This window comes from Oncorhynchus masou, chromosome 23 (genome assembly GCF_036934945.1).
Source record: "Oncorhynchus masou masou isolate Uvic2021 chromosome 23, UVic_Omas_1.1, whole genome shotgun sequence".
NCBI classification, from domain to species: Eukaryota; Metazoa; Chordata; class Actinopteri; order Salmoniformes; family Salmonidae; genus Oncorhynchus; species Oncorhynchus masou.
Window position 1 is genome coordinate 23,247,283 of NC_088234.1, and position 19,737 is coordinate 23,267,019.

Sequence of the window (19,737 nt, forward strand, 5' to 3'; positions counted from 1 at the left end):
TAGTTTTCCCAATGTGTATACAGTACCCACATTGACCAAGGGCAATCCATAATCTGTTGTAGCCAATACAACCACAACTCATGAAGAAAAACAATAACAATTGAAGTTTCGCTCAGGCTACTTTTTCTGTTACGTTCAAACAAACGTTTTTAATATATTTGGATGCTTTTACTTGTCCCATGCAAGCCTCACCAATTAAATACAGTATGATGCCTCATCAGTCTTTGCTGATTTTGACATTTGATGGCAATGCCTAGCAGTGTATTTTTCCTGTTTCCATCCCTCTTGTACACGACAGTCCTCAACCACGGACACCAACGAGGAGAGAGCGGCGGCCATGGCACGGCGCAATAGTGACAAGGTCAGTGTCTCTCTGCAACCTTTAGACCTATGTCAAATACTTCAGGTGCACTGGATTTAGCACAGCGTTTGCACTTTTGGGACTGTTTCATTGGTTCCACTGTACTGAAACCAAAGGAAAGTATTTTGAAGTGTTTGGGCCCTGGTTTTGTAACCTTAGGGGACAATGCCTGTAACTTGATGTTGTACTGTCGTAGAAGTCTCAACCCAAATTCCCGCAGGGCTTTGTTTACACCTTTTTCATGCCAAAATGATTTACATCCATGTACATTTTCCTATTCACCTGTCAAGTTCATGTCCCATCACGACCAGCAAATGTGTGACTGAATACACATGACCCTTCAGGAATCGAGTTTGAGACACCTGGAATAAATCTTATTTAGTTTATTAAATGAGGATTTTTAGTAGACCACTTCACTCACACTCTCCATCATAGCGGTAGAGTGAAGTTTCTGCCCTTAGTTTCACAATGTTGTCCTAGTCCTTTGTTGTCTGTCTCACTGAAAGTCTCTGACTCTTCTCTGTTCCCTGTAGGAGGTTGAGAGTCACAGTAGACTATTCCTACGCCTCTCCCCAACTAACCCTTTCACTCCTACTCCGTTTAAGGTTTGTGGGTCTTTGTGTTGTCGTGCTTTTCCCCTTCTATTTCCGTGTATGCTCGTACGGTTGTGTTATGGAATATATGTGGAGACTCATATATTGGACAGGCCTTACATGCATACATGATGCCCTAACACATTTCCACTAAACCTATCTGAGTGTCTTTCTCTTTTTTGTGTTTTGTTGGTTACAAATAGAACATTGAAATGACGAAATTGAAACTTGTCCATTTTAATCTCACACAAAAATATGTTTTGATTCTGAATCAAAATGCATTTTAATTTGCCTAAATTTATCAACATTTTGAAATTGTGTTTCAATTGCTCCATAAGGTAAGTGTCCATTTGAATGTGTTATCAGATGGACAATGGTTGAATTGAATTCTATCAATAAGGAACATTTTGTTATTAATCTCAGTCTTGAATATTGAGGTAATCTAAAAATACACTACTTCTGACTTGAATCAATGGAATGCTTTGCTTACAGCAGTTTAGTCAAATAACAGTTTAGTCATATGAACTAAAAATACATGCATAAAAAGTTGGGTGACGCCAATTTGAAATGTCCACCTGCAGATGAGTGACTAAAATGTACTTTACCGACTCAACAGTACGGCTTTAGGTTGTGGTCAGCTAAACCTGCTACGCTGAAACAAAATGATTATCTGCCATTTTGCCACACTACAAATCTATTGTACTGATACTTCTGTGATGTGGCAGCCACTAAAGAGGGAAGCGGGAAAGACATCGTCCACCACTCCTCATCTCTCGCTTCCCGTGGTTCCCCACGTCGGAGAGACAGACACCGATACCCTGACAGAGATTCCCGACAGACAGGCCCAGGCGGAGGACGAGGATGAGTTTGGCTACAGCTGGAGTGAGTTTGACTCTATGAACAGATCTAGGGACAGTTACCCTCCCCTTTATCTTAACCATTGGCCACAATAGGCAGGGGCACTCAAAACCGACCAATAAGGGCAACTTCCTCCTTCTTCATGAAAGGTCACTCATTAGACCGAAGTTGGCTACCTAATTATGTTATCTGGGTTATCATATTGTTATTATGGATCATTATACAATGAACAAGACCATGGATGGACCCAGTGCAGAAACAACTCCTAGCCCCTACTCCCTAGGGACTTGAATAGAACTGAATATATATGATAGGTGAAAGTCTTACAAATTCATCATGAGCAATGTGCAGCTACTACCATATTGTTTATACCTATCAAATCCTTTCAGATTAACATGAAGTACCACTGCCTAGTGGGTAGGCACTAGGGTTTGTTTCCATGGATTCAGCCAGCTCCCTCTTTGCTTGCCTACTCCCATGTGCTACCACCTAGCGGCCACTAGAGGGCCTCCACGTTGCATTTTGAACTTGACCTGATCTGTGCAATCGTTGTCTTGCCAGTGCATGAATTGGGCCGGAACACACCGACACACCCAAAATAGGTACAGGCACCTATTTCAGTCTACTTCAAGCGCTAAGTCTTGCTGCTAGGCTCCCAAGGCAAGTGAACTAGGCTAGCACAATCATAGAATACCTATCCAATTATTCAAAATGCAGTGCCTAGGGGATAGGGCATGGGGTGATTTCTGGGTGGTGCCTCAGGCACTTCTGATTATGGACAGTATAGTCCCTGCTGGGCCACTGGTGTGTGTGTGTGTGTGCCATGTGGGGATCAGATTGATGAGGTGAGTCAGGGAGATTAGTACAGGAGTGATGGTACAGTACAGTCTGTGGCACACAGCCCAGAACAATATGGTCTCTGAATACTAGTCATTCCACTGAGAGATAGAGAGAGAGGCCTGTCTGTCTGTCAGGATCAATACAAACCTAGGTTTGGCAGTGTCTTTGTAAGTTGAAATGATGACATTTTTGACTATTGTGAGATGTGTTGAGTATGACTTTGCATTTTGATGTGATCCTTTAGTTTAGAAGCACTGACTATGATTTCTGTTAAAAGTTGTTTAATTTCAGTTGTTTCCATTCATGGCTTGGTTGTATGAGTATAGCAAATCAAGAAAAGCTATCCAGCTCAAATCTATGCCATACACTACATAGAAAGCTATTCAGTTATATACTCAATCATTTCACATTCATCAGTATGATGTTTCAGTGGTTCGACTCATTTCAATCTATCCACTATTCTCTACAGAGAGCATCATTCAGCGCTACGGCAGCCTTCCGGGGCTGCTGCACATGATTGAGCTGGAGAAGGGGAAGACCGGCCTGGGCCTTAGTCTGGCTGGCAACCGCGACCGCTCTCGCCTGAGCGTGTTTGTGGTCGGGATCGACCCCTGTGGCGCCGCCGTCAAAGATGGTCGCATTGTGGTTGGGGATGAACTGTTGGAGGTAAGGAGCTTGGATTAGTAACTTAGTAGTCACCGACACTATAGATGGGTGGTTTTTAACCAGGAGTTGGTGCCTAGTGGGTATTACTGGGTTTTATGTACTAAATCACATTATGTCTCGATTTAGCTATTCCTCTCTGATTTGATATCCAAACTCCACAATATGATCTCAGGTTTGCAAGAAGGAAGCAAAACGAATGCCAGTTTGCTGAATTGAATAATGTGGTATGTTAGACAGTAGTAACAAATTCCATATTGTTCATTTCTGCACCCCATCAGATCAATGGGCAGATTCTGTATGGGCGGAGTCACCAGAATGCCTCCTCCATCATCAAAAGCGCTCCGTCGAAGGTCAAGATCATTTTCATCAGGTAGTGTGCAAGAAGAAGGAAATATATCACCAGTCTTTATTCCCATCCCCCACCAATTATTTTTTCAACTGATCCACCAAGTTCAACTCATTTCAGCCTTGCATAAATCAATATAATCACTCATCCCAACTCTTTACAAGGACAAAGAAAATGTACAGATTCTGTTGCTGAGCCCCTTCAATAGCAGAGGACTATTTTAAGCCTAATAACATCACCATACAAAACCCAGTAGAGGGAGCTGTGGTGTTACAAAAGTCTGATCTAAATTGATATCAGTGCAGACAGGCAACGGATACTCCAAAATGTCTCCTTCCATTGTATCCTGCGTTATTCCTGGTAAGGTCACATGATCATGGAAAACCAATGGTCCAGCTACTCATGACAGGCCTAAAGAAATCTGACCAAAATAAGGCAGGCAGGAAAACACTCTACTTAACTCAACTGACAGCCTCAATTAGACTGTGTGGTTCACAGACTCGGGATACGTCCCAAAATGGCACCCTATTCCCTACATTGTTCACTATTGCTGACCAAGGTAGTGCACTGTATAGGGAATAGGGTTCCATTTGCGACCCACTCAAGAGCTATGGGTCTCAGGCAGACAGAAAGATGTGTCCTGAAGCAGTGACTAGTGATTTACTCTTGAGTTATGACTGGTGGACAGGAACACAGATGCTTTGAACCAGATGGCTGTAGGACCAGTGAGGGAACATGGAGACACCCTGGAGCCCCAGACGGAGGTAAACGTGTCACATGCATACACACATGATATGTCCCTTCTCACACAGGAACACGGACAGAAACATATTCACACACGGTCTCCCTGTCATCCTGTCTATGTGTAGCTAGTTTCTCTGATTGAAAAAGGCCTTAGAGTATGAAGCAGCTCAATGACTGAAAAGGCTCTATGTTCTACTCTTTCAATCTCTTATTAATCATTTTCTCACAGCTGGAAAGATGTACCTCCATTATACCCTCGGCGATCGATGTCGACATGTTCAAGTATGTGCAGCACGTCATTCTGCCGAAGGTGAGTTACCTTGAGACTCTCACATGCTGCTCTGCTATTAGTTAACATAGGCTCAGACCTCTTCGTGGGGATAGGGAGGGAAAGAGGGAGAAAGGGAGTCTATTCTCTATTCTAATTGACTCGGCTGCTACAAGAGGGAGGGAAGAAAATGAGAGAGGGAGGACAGTAATATACCCTAGGAACTGAGAGAGAGCAGGATGGACAGAGAGACTAAAGAGGATGTGAACCTATTCTAGTTTAATGGGTCTTCTGACAAGCCAAACACCTGGTTGGGAGTCTCAACCTAGCTGTCTGTCCACATGGTTTATTATATAATAGTCTATTAGAGGATCACGGTGTGAAGTCAACATCTGGTATGGCCACATACCAGACACATACTTTTCTGTTACATCCTCTCAGTCCCCAGGAACAAATGATCATGCCGTTTCAAGATGCTGAGTAGAACTGGGCCGTGTTCATTAGGGCACACCCTAGCAAACCGTTTTGCAATGGAAAACTAAAATGAGTGTTTCTTATTGGTCAAGTTCAGGTTGTACCACCCTGTTTCTATATTGCCCCGGGGGCAGCATTCGGTTTTCAATGAGGTCCGGCGGGACGTAATGAAAATTGATTATATTTCCTTGCCATCAAAATTAGCAAAAGATAGTCCCCTAGCCATTGTTTTTTTCCCGATGCTCCCTGACTGTCTAGCTTTAATTTAAGTGATTATTAGCAAGCTGGACATAGTCATGAAACTGTATGAATGTAGGTCCATTACACAATTTCGATTTGGTTTTAGTCATTTAAATTGTGTGTGTGTGAGATGCTGTGACTCACCGCCCCAAGCCATGATGGGCCCTCCACCTCCAAATCGATCCCGGCTTCAGAGTACAGACCTCGGTGTAACTCGGCAGTTGTTGTTGTCATGCTGTACTTGTGATGTACCTGTGATGTGATGTTCGGATGTACCGATCCCGTGCAGGTGTTGTTACACATAGTCTGCCACTGCGAGGACGATCAGCTGTCCTTCCTGTCTCCCTGTAGCGCTGTCTTAGGCGTCTCACAGTACGGACATTGCAATTTATTGCAATGGCCACATCTGCAGTCCTCATGCCTCCTTGCAGCATGCCTAAGGCACGTTCATGCAGATGAGCAGGGACCCTGTGCATCTTTCTTTGGTGTTTTTCAGAGTCAGTAGAAAGGCCTCTTTAGTGTTCTAAGTTTTCATAATTGCCTACCGTCTGTATGCTGTTAGTGTCTTAACGACCGTTCCACAGGTGCATGTTCATTCATTGTTTATGGTTCATTGAACAATCATGGGAAACCGTGTTTAAACCCTTTACAATGAAAATCTGTGAAGATATTTGGATTTTTACGAGTTATCTTTGATAGACAGGGTCCTGAAAAAGGGACGTTTCTTTTTTTAGCTGAGTTTAGAACCATAATGTTCCAAACTGCCTCACAATTTACAAAACAAACCGTTCTTGCATTGTGACGTTTCGGGTTATCAATGGCTCGAGTTGTTCATGTTTAATGTGTCATTGTGCATGATGCACTGTGTCTATAATTATGGTTGACAGGGAGGTATTGAAGAAAATTCAAGTACATTATCTCTTTTGAACTCAAGGAGGAGGGTGGATTCGGCATCACTTTCAGTGAGGAAGACCCCAGGACCGGGGTGGTGATTCAGAGTATAACTGAAAAAGGACCAGCAGGAAAGGTATATCACTCTGTCTTACTCTCCTGGTTGAAACAGATGTCCTGTATATCACTCGTCTTCAATCCTGGTCCTGAGGACCCACAAGGTGAGCAGACTTTTGTTCCAGCCTAGTGCTAACACACCTGATTTAAACTAAGAGGACCTTGATTAGTTCAATCAAAAAGTGCTGGGTTGGAACAAAAGCATGCACACCCTGTAGCTGTCCAGGAGCAGTTTTAAAGAACAATGCTGGACAGAAAATAATATTGGACATCCTACATGTCATGCTAATTGGATGTATATATTTTAAGATGAAAAACATTCTCTAACACCAGTCCTGTATTACTCTATGCAGGACGGCAGCATCAAATCTGGAGATAAACTCCTGGCTGTGGAGGATGAACCAGTGGTGGGCTACACTGTGGAAAGGGTAAGATCTGCCTCTACAGCACATTTTAGACACACCCTACGGCCAGGGTTAATGGATAGTAATTTGATTAGTTTGTTGAGTGTTTATTAAATTACTTTATTTTTACTTTTTTTGTTGTTGTAACTTATACATACATTTTTACATAGTTTGTTGTGTGTTAATTTGACATTTATAGACCACAGGGATGGGCAAAATGTGCTGAATACATATGCAAAATACCATAAAGATCAATATATCAAAATAAACTTGTATTGAAATACAAGAATACATTTGTAGCTGGCCCGAACAGCAACACCATTCTCAGTAACGGTTACAGAAACATGTTACTTGCTCTGGCTGTTATATGTAGTGTTTAACTACCTTGATTAAGCAAGTCATTCTGTGTGTGCTAAATGACCTAAATGTATATGTGAAAATGAACATGCCAAAATGAACTGCAAAGCACACTGGGTATTGTTTTGGGGCTGAGCTCATTAGAATAATACTCAGCATGCTTTGCAATTGTTTACATATATATTAATGTTTACTTCATTTAGCAGACTCTTTTATCACACCATAGTGTGATCAGACTTCTGATACCAATGCAAGGGTTAAACCGCTATATAAAACAAAATATATAAAAAATGGTATAGAAAAGTATTTTGTGTTTTGAAAATACAAAATGCATTGGAGTATATTCAGCCCAGTGTAATTCAAATTAAACAAAATATTCAGGAGTAATTTAAATACATATCTCAAATACATGTAACAGAAGTTCTGCCCATCTCTGATAGACCATCTGTTGGGGACTATGCAATTGTGTCTTTTTCATCCTACGTTTCAGGTCCACACTCTACTGGGGAACGCCAAAGGCTCCGTGAAGTTGACAATCTGCGCGAATGAGTCATTGCCCCTCCCCCCCTACGATACTGATCAGGCCACCAGCATCCCTAGCATCTACATGGCTAACCTGGGCCAGCCTGAGTCAGAGCCAATCAGGAGTGAGTAAACAGCTTGTCATGGGTTGACATGTGTTGACATTATTAGCATTTTGGTTTATTGAACGTAAACAACTTAGCTGAAGATTTTTTTTTTACATAACTTAAATATTGGTGCTAGTTATAACTCAAAATCTGAACAAAGCATGATTCACTCAGTTAGGTAGAGCAGAGTGATATGCTTATAGGGCAAGTGCCCCCAACTTCAATACCAATCACTTGGCAAACCAATCATGTCAGTGATTGTTAGTCAATAAGTTTATGCTGATTTACACAATGAAGAATGAAACAGATACAGTATACAAATATAGTATTAATATAGGCTCTAGTTGTACAGTGACTTAATATATTCAAGTCTGATTTTAGCCTGCCATCAAATTAATAGGTGCTTTAGCCAACTCCTCTGAATATTTTTTGTCATTGCCTTATTGAATAGCATGCCAATAATAATCTGAGGAATTGGCTAAAAGCACAAAGATCTGGGACCAGGCTAGAATGAAAACATTTCTTCGATATTTTCATCTCAATTTCCCACTCTCTCATCAGGCTCAAGTCGCTCGTCCACCCCTGGCACTCTGGCCTCCTCTGACCCTGTGACCTGTCCCATCATCCCCGGCTGTGAGACCACCATAGACATCTCCAAAGGCCACACGGGCCTGGGCCTCAGCATCGTGGGGGGCTGTGACACTCTATTGGTAGGTCAGAGTGCCAGGGGTAGCTCTGTGATTACTGTGGGTTGTTGAAGTGTCCCCTTGTATTGTAGAATAATAACAAAATGTGTATTTTTGAATAATCTATGACAGAACGGTTGTTGGATCCCAATTAACAGATTCCAAACTGACATATACTGACAAAGAATATGGGTTAGTTTTCCATAGATTTATCTGAAGCTTTAAATCAGAATTTACACTGGGATTTTGTCCAATTGTACATTTTAAAACAATACATAAAACAAGGAAAAGTTCAACCACTAACATGAGAAGACCAATTCCCACTACTACTTACACAATGATACAAACTTAAAAGATATGCCACCCACTTAGAAGTCTTTGGTTCTGTGTGCTTTTAGAGCTGGCAGTATTATCCCAGGTCTGAAATAGCATTGGAGGCAGTGGAATGGCAAAGGACTATAGAAAATAATGCAGTCTGTCACACACGCACACACCCCGCTCCTCCTCTCCCCCCGTGTGCTCAGTCAGTCCTCAACCACAGGAGACAATATCCTGGAATGTGACCCTTGACCTGAGAATGAGCCCCCCCCCCATGGACACCTACACACACAGACTCTAGCTAGTGTCAACCTGTTCCACTCTGTCTCGAATCTCTCATGTATTCCTGAACTCCTTTGCGTTGTCATTTTATTCTCTTCATTTCTCTATTTGACTATATCTCTGTTTCACCTTGGTTCCTCCCTCTGTCTTCTACTTTTCCTTCTCTCTTTTCCTTGTTCCCTCCTACCGTGCCACACACCTCTCGTATTTTAGCACTTGTTTTTCCCCCTTTCTCACACTCTTCTTTCTCTGCTCTTTCTCCAGGGGACCATCATCATTCACGAGGTCTATGAGGAGGGAGCTGCCTCCAAGGATGGGAGACTTTGGGCTGGGGACCAGATCCTGGAGGTAATGCAATGTAACAGGGCCTGCATTCATCATTTAGGATCAGTTCCACCCTCCTCCTATCCCTGTAACCATATTCCTCATGAAATAAAAGGCTAAACTGATCCTAGATCATATAGACCCGTATTTCACACACTCGTATAACACTGCATTCATATCACTGTGACTCTTAAGATAGGATTTGGTTCATAGAATCTGAAGAAGAATTTTTCAAATGTTACATCTAAAATTATATAAATATAGATAACGAATGGTATATATAGTCATTATATGTATAGATGACGTCATATAGAATGACATCTTAATAGCCAGCCTAGCTCTCCACCCTTTTGCCCTTTGCTTTGTTATAGACTAGGGGTGTGACTGGGGCCGTTAGTCATGGCAACTCAGTCAATGGGGCTGGAAGCACCTCACTCACCCCCTTTCAATACATGCACGCACGCACGCACACACCAACACATACACATACTCTTATGACTTAATTGCCCCACCTCAGTAATTCATTTTGGGCCCCCCAGCTAAGCCGTAGTATTCATACTGCTCATGATAGGGTCAGGGGGAGGGTGAGAGAGTGGCCAGTCATTCTGTGGCTCAAGCAGAACCAACGTCATTAGCGACCCATTTCAGTCTGCTATGAGAAAAGCCATACATGGCTATGCTAGCGCTAATGGGCTATTTCCCGTTGATACGGACCCTTAGAGGTTGAACGGGATCTTAAGCCAAAATAGCTGATGTTCTTGAAAATCCAACGCAGGGCTTGGATCTGGTCCAGGAGTCCATAGTTCCCTGTGTTAATCTGCAACATTGTAATTATTTGCCTACCTCCTCATGCCTTTTGCACACAATGTATATCGACCCTTTTTTTCCTACTGTGTTATTGACTTGTTTATTGTTTGCTCAATGTGTAACTCTGTGTTGTCTGTTCACACTGCTATGCTTTATCTTGGCCAGGTCGCAGTTGCAAATGAGAACTTGTTCTCAACTAGCCTACCTGGTTAAATAAAGGTGAAATTTAAAAAAAAATTAAAAAAGCACTTACAAATTCTAAACATATTGTACAAATTGGAATTCGTAACATATCATACGAATTGAATTGCAGGTTTAAAAAATAGAATAACTTGCAGGACGTAACATGTAATACGACTGGATGAGGTTGTGCACAATCTTCGGGGACCCATTTTGGCTCGTGTGTGCTACTTTCAACACTAGCATCACTTTAAAATAGGTTGCAGGTCTCAGCTCTAAACTAAGTACATTGGTGTTATTATTAGAAAAGGTTTTCAAAATATAAGTATAATTATACTAAAGTACAGGCCTACCCTCAGTATAGGTATAGTATAGGCCTACAGTGTTTCTATAAATAGGAACAATATAACATGCTATCCATTGTACCCTTGCTGCCACATTTTATATTGACAAATCTGTTTGTTTCTCTCTCACTATCCGTTCCTCTTTCATCTCTCTCTCCCCCTCTAATCCCTCTCCCTCCCAATCTCCGTAGGTGAATGGCATTGACCTGCGCGTGGCCACTCACGACGAAGCTATCAACGTGCTACGGCAGACCCCTCAGCGGGTGCGTCTGAGCGTGTTCAGGGATGAGGCGCAGTACAAGGAGGAGGGCCTGTGGGATGCCTTTACCGTGGAGCTGAACAAGAAGCCCGGCCAGGGCCTGGGCCTCAGCATCGTGGGGAGAAGGTACTCGAACCTATAAGTCATATAGGGACGTTTGACTGAAAACATTTAAGGGATGGCCTAAAATGTACATCGTAAACAGGGATGTCCTAAAATGTACACAGTAAATATGGATGTCCTCAAATGTACATTGTAAACAGGGATGTCCTAAAATGTACACCGTACATTTGGATGTCCTCAAATGTACACCATAAACAGGGATGTCCTAAAAATGTACACTGTACATTTGGATGTCCTCAAATGGACATTGTAAACAGGGATGTCCTAAAATGTACACACCATAAAGATGTTGGAGAGAAGCTCTCTTTTTCTAGGATGATTAGATGAGTTTATTTGTCACATGCACAGGGTCGCAGATGTAATTGCAGGGTACAGTGACATTCTTAAGGCTTGGAGCTCCAACAGTGCAGGTCAAAAAGTGTCACGTTCGTTATAATGAGTGGACCAAAGCGCAGCGTGAGTAGAGTTCCACATATTTATTGAGGTGAAACTTCAAACAAATAAACTAAAGTACAGTTCGTAGCGTACATAACACTAAACACAAACAATATCCCACATCGCAGGTGGGAAAAGGACCACACTAAGTATGATCCCCAATTAGAGGCAACGATATTCAGCTGCCTCCAATTGGAACCATACAAACACACCAACATAGAACTAAAATAACTAGAAAACCCCCCTAGTCACGCTCTGACCTATTACACCATAGAGGACCCCGAGGTCTCTCTATGGTCAGCGCATGACAAAAAGATAAGTGAATAAAACTATTTTTAAAAAGTAATGCTAATAATATATACATATTTACAACTGTAACAATGATAAATGTCCATTGGGGGTGAGATCAGGGTAAATATCCATGCAGGGGGAGAATGTCCCCGAGGGGATGTCCATAGGAGGAGCAGCAACTTATCAGAGATGAACTACGACCCTACTACCGCGCAATGGTTCTTAGTCCCATTCACGGAGGGGGGCACATTTTTGTTCCAGCCTAGCACTAATACACTTGTTTCAAGTAATGAACTTATCTTTTTATTTATTTTTATTTCGACCACAATTAGATTATTGGACATAGTTGAAATAATGTGTTGACTCATTCTGAGTCACATAAGGTCATGCTGAGCCATCCTCAGTGTGTTATCCCAGTAAATAACAACACACGCCTTCAGGGTCTCTCAACACATGGTGTCAGAGGTGTGTGACCTCTAGCCCCTAACTCACTGGAGACAGACAGCACAGGAATGGCCCCAGCAGAGAAACCTCAGGCAACCACCAGTGTGTGTGTGTGTGTGTGTGTGTGTGTGTGTGTGTGTGTGTGTGTGTGTGTGAAACATGCTTCTCCTGTTTGCCTGAACCAATTAGACATTTGAGGAGTCAGGCCTGCAGTGACGACGGGGATTGTTTGGTGTGTGTGTGTGCATGCCACATGTTATTTAGCATTGGGGGTCAAGGTGTTTGACCTTTCCCATCTCAGTGATTAACATTGGTCATTGTATTGACTAGTTGCTATACTTGCTAAGAAACTAGTTAAATCAATGGTGACAGGGGGGAGCCAACACTTGTTTTAATATACACTTGTTCTAGTAAGAAAATGAAGAGAATATAATGAGGAAGATTAGGCATTTAAAGATGTAAATGTGTTCTTCATTCAACATAGGAAACGAAAAAGGAAACCTTCTAGAACCGGTATCGAATTGAAGAGTCTGAGCGGGAACTGGTATCGGAAAAGAAACAAATCCCAAAGATACCCAGCCCTTGTCCTAGTAGATAGATGTATAGATAAGTCCCACATACACCAAGGTAGATATACCCTGGATTTCTTTTTACCTGGGTCTGCCTTCAGTGTATTTCGGTCATCCTACCTGCTTTGGAACCTGCTTTTCCTTAACATATCTATAGATCCTGAACTGCCACACCTGAACCACAGCAGGATGCAGGCATTTGATTTGCATTTTTACCTAATAGATTGTTAGATAGATTGATAGATGTCTTATTGTCCCCAGAGAGAGCCTATTAGTTAAATACAACGTTTTAGAACAACACAAAAAAAGATCCACTTAAAATACGTCATTTGATTTGCTATCGAATCCTAGCTGCCAAATGCTCACACACAAATGACAGACACATGCACAGAGACCAAGCACTCACATTAACGCAACATAAACCCTGGTTAACTCGTGTGTTGTTTCTATCCACAACAGGAACGACACAGGGGTGTTTGTGTCGGACATAGTGAAAGGGGGCGTGGTGGAGAGTGACGGGAGGCTGATGCAGGGAGACCAGATCCTGTCCGTCAACAAGGAGGATGTCAGAAACGCCACCCAGGAGTCAGTGGCTGCACTGCTGAAGGTGAACCATGGGAAGCAGGGTCAAATAAAGCCTGGTCCCAGATCTGTTGGTGCCGTCTTGATATATTTGGGACGAGGCTGGATTTTTATTGTCTCAAATTAAAATTGTTGATATGGATAGATAATTTATGTATTTAAAAAGGAAATGTATAATGAGTGCTGTATTGGCTCTTTTCCGACCGGTTGGTGTGGAATACATCACTAGCATCTCTTCTTTGGATGGTTTGTTTAGTTGAAAAGCTATTTATATGTTTACATGTTTGTGTTTGCAGTGTGGTGTGGGACCCATAGTGATGGAGGTGGGCAGATTTAAAGCCGGACCCTTCCACTCTGAGAGAAGGTTCTCGCAGAGCAGTCCGGTATGCTCCCATTTTGTTTTCTGAACCTTAATTATATCCTGGGGCCTGTTCAGGAGAGCAATGTTACAGAATGTTCAGATAGAAATGCATCTAACAAATAGGACCCATGTAGACACCTTGTAAGCTCTATTCATTACAGTTCTATCTGAATATATTTCAGCTCACTGAATACTCCCTAGATCTCTTCCTTCCTCTATATCCTATTGGTAGTCCTTAGTCCTAAAATATAGTTCAGATAAAGGAAAGCAATTTGTCATTCATTTCACGTTTCTTTTTCCTTGTGTTTGGGTAGATAAGTGAAACGGGCAGCTGCAAGGTGACCCCTCACTCGCTGTCAGCCTCCTCTGGTAGCCTCCAGATGGACTGTGACAGCGTACAACATACAAGTCAGGAGTCTAAGACCTTTTTTAGTTGATAAACATCTAGCTGTTTGGAAAGTTAAAGCTAGCCGTCATGTCGTGGTCTCATTTGAGTCGATTCATTTTGTCTGTTTACTCTTGTTTTCTCTTGTTTACTCCTTTTATAAAGCACTGGACCACCAGGAGATCAGAATTGTTGAATTCACAAAGGTCAGCTTTCTTTTATAATATTTATAATTATATCGAAAAACAAATCTGTTTTTAGCTTGTCCTTGTATTAAGATTGATGCAACATGCCGATTTGTGTCAGTCTAAGTCACATGATAAAAAAATCCCCATCAAAATCTGTCAGTTTAAGCTAGAGGAATCTGTTTTTACATTGGATGCGTCTCGATCCGCCGATATCGCACCTCCGCATCTGCAGAGCTAGAGCACTGTTTGTCAGACCACACGTCTGTAGCGTCTGAACAGATTGACCTACAAACTATTATGACCACTATGGAAAGGGGAGACTCAGAACAGGTGGTCTCCATTTTGCACTATGACCGCCACAAGTGTCCGGGGACTCGTCCGAAGGTAACCAGAACCTGTTTACAAAAATGAATAAAAGTACAGTTTGAAGGTAGTTTTGTGCCTACCCAAAAAAAGGGTTAAATAATGTGTAAAAAACACAACATATTTCCTGAGCTTTCTTATATCTCATAGATAGGACACTCACTTCAAAACTTTGCTTCTTGTGATTCATTTTTTTACTCTTTTTTTACTCTTTTTTTTGGCATTTATGAATGTTTTATTCGGTGTGTTTCTCAGGGCTGTTTCTCACGGCCATATTCAATACTTTATCAAATAATTATTTCTATTCATTTGATACCTAAAGGGGTAACAAAATTCCAAATCAAATAGTGAAATTATCCATAGCATGACCATTTTGTAATAATCCCTATGTCAGCTTAGAATCCCCCCCCCCCCACGGCTCCAACTACTTTACACTATTTAAATATGTATTTTATTTGTCTTTGTGAGGTAACTTACTACAACTGATTATAGTGATTTTGAAGTACTTTTGTAATTGGTTGTCTTTCCTCATAGGGTCTCACTGATTCATTGGGCATCAGTATTGCGGGTGGAGTGGGCAGTCCCCTGGGCGATGTGCCCATCTTCATCGCCATGATGAACCCTACTGGCCTCGCTGCCCAGACACACAAACTCAAGGTGGGTTGGTACAGCAGCAGCCGTAGGGACCTGATCAAGAGAATATGGGTTATGTGGGTTATGTTGTTGACTTCAAGGACCCTCAAGGAAAGTCAGACTCCGCTAATCACATGGAATCTATTCACTAAATGTTCACCCAAACGAGAGAAAGATTTGTTTTGAGCTACAAATAATCAAACAGCAAGGCGTTTTATCGTATCGATGAAAGTTTGTACAAATTCACCAAATGCGAGCACAAACGTCAGGTTTAAGTCAACTTTAGAATATTTACACTTACAGTAAGTGTATGCCTCCTTTATCTGTGTCTGGTTCATTTTGGACAGTGGGCTATTCAGATTTGTACATGTAACTCTGGTCAATATTTGCGTGAAAATGTTATCTCAAGTCTAAATACTGCCTGTCTGTCACGCCTTGGTCTTAGTATTTTGTGTTTTCATTAATTAGTTGGTCAGGCCAGGGTGTGACATGGGTTTATGTTGTTGTATTTCTTATTGGGGTTTTGGTAGTTATTGGGATTGCGGCTGAGTAGGGGTGTTGCATAGGCTTGGCTGCCTGAGGCGGTTCTCAATCAGAGTCAGGTGATTCTCGTTGTCTCTGATTGGGAACAGTATTTAGGTAGCCTGGGTTTCACTTTCTATTTCGTGGGTGATTGTTCCTGTCTCTGTGTAGTGTTCACCAGATAGGCTGTAATAGGTTTCACGTTCCGTTTGTTGTTTTTGTATTTATAAGTTATTTCATGTATCGTTACGTTTTTTCTTCATTAAAGACATGAGTAACCACCACGCTGCATTTCGGTCCGACTCTCTTTCGACAAACGAAGAACGCCGTTACAGAATCACCCACCACATGGACCGAGCGGCGTGGTAACAGGCAGCGACAGCAGGAGCAGCGAAGGGAGGACGTTATGGACAGCAGAAGTATGGAGTATACGACGTGGGAGGAAATAGACAGGTGGGCGGTCGACCCAGAGAGAGTGCCGGAGCCCGCCTGGGATTCGCTGGAGCAGTGCGAAGAGGGCTATAGGAGAATGGAGTTGGAGAGGCAATCACGACGGCGCAGAGGAAAGCCCGTGAGTCAGCCCCAAAAATTTATTGGGGGGGCTCAGAGGGAAAGTGGCTGAGTCAGGAGACAGACCTGAGCCAACTCTCCTTGTTAATCGTGAGGAGCAGCGATCAAAGGACTTCTGGACTTGGGAGGAGATATTAGACGGAAAAGGACCCTGGGCTCAGCCTGGATAATATCGCCGTCCCAAGGAAGAACTGGAGGCGGAGAGGCGCTGGTATGAGGAGGCAGCACGGCGACGCGGATGGAAGCCTGAGAGTCAGCCCCAAAAATTTATTGGGGGGGCTTACAGGGAGTATGGCTATGCCAGGTAGGAGACCTGCGCAAACTCCCTGTGCTTACCCGGGGGGCTAGAGAGACCAGGCAGGCACCGTGTTATGCTATGGAGCGCACGGTGTTTCCAGTGCGGGTGCATAGCCCGGTGCGGTTCATACCAGCCCTTCGTATTGGCCGGGCTAGAGTGGGCATCGAGCCAGGTAAGGTTGGGCAGGCTCGGTGCTCAAGAGCTCCAGTGCGCCTGCACGGTCCGGTCTATCCAGAGCCACCTCCACACACCAGTCCTCCGGTAGCAGCTCCCCGCACCAGGCTTCCTGTGCGTGTCCTCGATCCAGTACCACCAGTTCCAGTACCACGCACCAGGCCTTCAGTGCGCCTCGCCTGTTCAGCGCAGCCAGTGCTTTCCCCCTCTCCTGCGCTGTCGGAGTCTCCCGCCTGTTCAGCGCTTCTAGAGCCTTCCTCCTCTACAGCGCTGCTGGAGTCTCCTGTCTGTTCAGCGCTATCAGAGCCTTTCTCCTCTCCTGCGCTGTCGGAGTCTCCCGCCTGTTCAGCGCTTCTAGAGCCTTCCTCCTCTACAGCGCTGCTGGAGTCTCCTGTCTGTTCAGCGCTATCAGAGCCTTTCTCCTCTCCTGCGCTACCAGAGTCTCCCGCCTGTTCAGCGCTTCTTTTGCCTTCCTCTTCTACAGCACTGCCGGAGCCTCCTGCCTGTTCGGAGCAGCCTGAGCTGCCAGTCTGCATGGAGCAGCTAGAGCTGCCAGTCTGCATGGAGCAGCCAGAGCTGTCCGTCTGCATGGAGCAGCCAGAGCTGTCAGTCTGCTTGGAGCAGCCAGAGCTGCCAGTCTGCATGGAGCTGCCAGTCTGCAAGGAGCTGCCAGTCTGCAAGGAGCTGCCAGTCTGCAAGGAGCTGCCAGTCTGCAAGGAGCTGCCAGCCTGCAAGGAGCTGCCAGAGCTGTTAGTCTGCATAGAGCAGCCAGAGCTGTCAGTCTGCAAGAAGCCGCCAGAGCTGTCAATCTGCATGGAGCAGCCAGAGCCGCCAGTCAGCATGGAGCAGCCAGAGCCGCCAGTCAGCATGGAGCAGCCAGAGCCGTCAGTCAGCATGAAGCAGCCAGAGCCGTCAGTCAGCATGAAGCAGCCAGAGCCGTCAGTCTGCCAGGATCTGCCAGTCAACCAGACTCTTCCAGATCTGCCAGTCAACCAGACTCTTCCAGATCTGCCAGTCAGCAAGACTCTTCCAGATCTGCCAGTCAGCCAGACTCTTCCAGATCTGCCAGTCAGCCAGACTCTTCCAGATCTGCCAGTCAGCCAGACTCTTCCAGATCTGCCAGTCAGCCAGACTCTTCCAGATCTGCCAGTCAGCCAGACTCTTCCAGATCTGCTAGTCAACCAGACTCTTCCAGATCTGCCAGTCAACCAGACTCTTCCAGATCCGCTAGTCAACCAGACTCTTCCAGATCCGCCAGGATCTGCCGGATTCAACTGCCTGGCTGGGCTTCATCTCAGTACTGGGCTTTCTCTCAGTGCTGGGCTTTCTCTCAGTACTGGGCTGCCCCTCAGTTCCGGGCTGCCCCTCAGTCCCGAGCTGCCCCTCAGTCCCGGGCTGCCCCTCAGTCCCGAGCTGCCCCTCAGTCCCGAGCTGCTCCTCAGTTCAGTGGGGTTCTGGGTGAGGACTATTAGGCCATGGTCGGCGGCGAGGGTGGATTATCCCAGGACGCGAAGGGGAGGAACTATGACATTTATGGAGTGGGGTCCACGTCCCGAGCCGGAACCGCCACCAGCGGTTTTCAATCAGAGTCAGGTGATTCTCGTTGTCTCTGATTGGGAACCGTATTTAGGTAGCCTGGGTTTCACTTTGTATTTCGTGGGTGATTGTTCCTGTCTCTGTGTAGTGTTCACCAGATAGGCTGTAATAGGTTTCACGTTCCGTTTGTTGTTTTTGTATTTATTAGTTATTTCATGTATCGTTCCGTTTTTTCTTCATTAAAGACATGAGTAACCACCACGCTGCATTTCGGTCCGACTCTCTTTCGACAAACGAAGAACGCCGTTACACTGTCGTCAGTCTCAAGTCATCACGTAGGTTGGTTCTATTAGTGTCGAGGGCCTTTGCAGCTGAAAGCAATGGCCTCCTGCAGAAGGACAGACAAACTGACCATTGTAGCCCCCACAGACAGGCTGGCAGCAGACAATAGTGGAGCAGTAAGCCATAGGAGACCATAAATCTGGTTATACTGCACTGAGCCCATAAAATGTAACAGAATAGAGGGACTGTGTGGATGTCTTGAATAGAATATCTATGTTGGTATCCCTTCTAAAGAACAAGAAGAATGGGTGAACTAAAACAGGCGAAACACAAAGCAGTGGTTTAGAAATACTGGATATGGTTTGATTGCGTTAGATTTAGCCTACATTAACTTTATCAGTAGTTTTCTTATTTTATCATTACTAAGTCAGTATTATTATAATATATTGCTTTATGATTCCTGGCTGAAGGCCAGCTGATGAGCGGTAATGCATGATCAATAGTCTCTATCAGCACAAACCACTATCTTCCTTCCGCTAACCCCTTCAAATCAAATTTTAGGTGTGGACTAACAGTGAAATACTTACTCAATGACCCTTCCCAGCAATGCAGAGAGAAAGAAAATGGAGAAATAATATAAAAGTAAAACACATAGTAGTAATAATAATAGCTAGTGGCATACACTACTATTCCTTAAATATGTCTGTTAGTTTACACTACTATTCCTTAAATACATCTGTTAGTTTACACTACTATTCCTTAAATATGTCTTTGTTAGTTTACACTACTATTCCTTAAATATGTCTTTGTTAGTTTACACTACTATTCCTTAAATATGTCTGTTAGTTTACACTACTATTCCTTAAATATGTCTGTTAGTTTACACTACTATTCCTTAAATACGTCTTTGTTAGTTTACACTACTATTCCTTAAATACGTCTTTGTTAGTTTACACTACTATTCCTTAAATATGTCTGTTAGTTTACACTACT

At 43.7% G+C, this 19,737-nt stretch overlaps 1 protein-coding gene across 5 annotated transcripts in view; it reads left to right on the forward strand.

Moving 5' to 3' along the window:
• The window catches only part of LOC135510602 (multiple PDZ domain protein-like), a 69,812-nt gene that overhangs the window by 45,863 nt on the left and 4,212 nt on the right, over positions 1–19,737 (forward strand). For 3 of the 5 annotated variants that reach the window (XM_064931642.1, XM_064931644.1, XM_064931645.1), the window contains 18 exons: positions 299–361; positions 895–966; positions 1,680–1,836; positions 3,122–3,318; positions 3,597–3,688; positions 4,353–4,428; positions 4,638–4,718; positions 6,325–6,417; positions 6,752–6,826; positions 7,650–7,806; positions 8,350–8,498; positions 9,339–9,422; positions 10,921–11,114; positions 13,310–13,457; positions 13,729–13,815; positions 14,108–14,201; positions 14,344–14,384; positions 15,264–15,386. In XM_064931642.1, coding sequence (XP_064787714.1) covers positions 299–361; positions 895–966; positions 1,680–1,836; positions 3,122–3,318; positions 3,597–3,688; positions 4,353–4,428; positions 4,638–4,718; positions 6,325–6,417; positions 6,752–6,826; positions 7,650–7,806; positions 8,350–8,498; positions 9,339–9,422; positions 10,921–11,114; positions 13,310–13,457; positions 13,729–13,815; positions 14,108–14,201; positions 14,344–14,384; positions 15,264–15,386 — 1,983 coding nt within the window. Of the gene's footprint in view, positions 1–298; positions 362–894; positions 967–1,679; positions 1,837–3,121; positions 3,319–3,596; positions 3,689–4,352; positions 4,429–4,637; positions 4,719–6,324; positions 6,418–6,751; positions 6,827–7,649; positions 7,807–8,349; positions 8,499–9,338; positions 9,423–10,920; positions 11,115–13,309; positions 13,458–13,728; positions 13,816–14,107; positions 14,202–14,343; positions 14,385–15,263; positions 15,387–16,152; positions 16,284–19,737 lie in introns of those variants that run through there. The other 2 variants (XM_064931646.1, XM_064931643.1) reach the window with 2 other exon arrangements.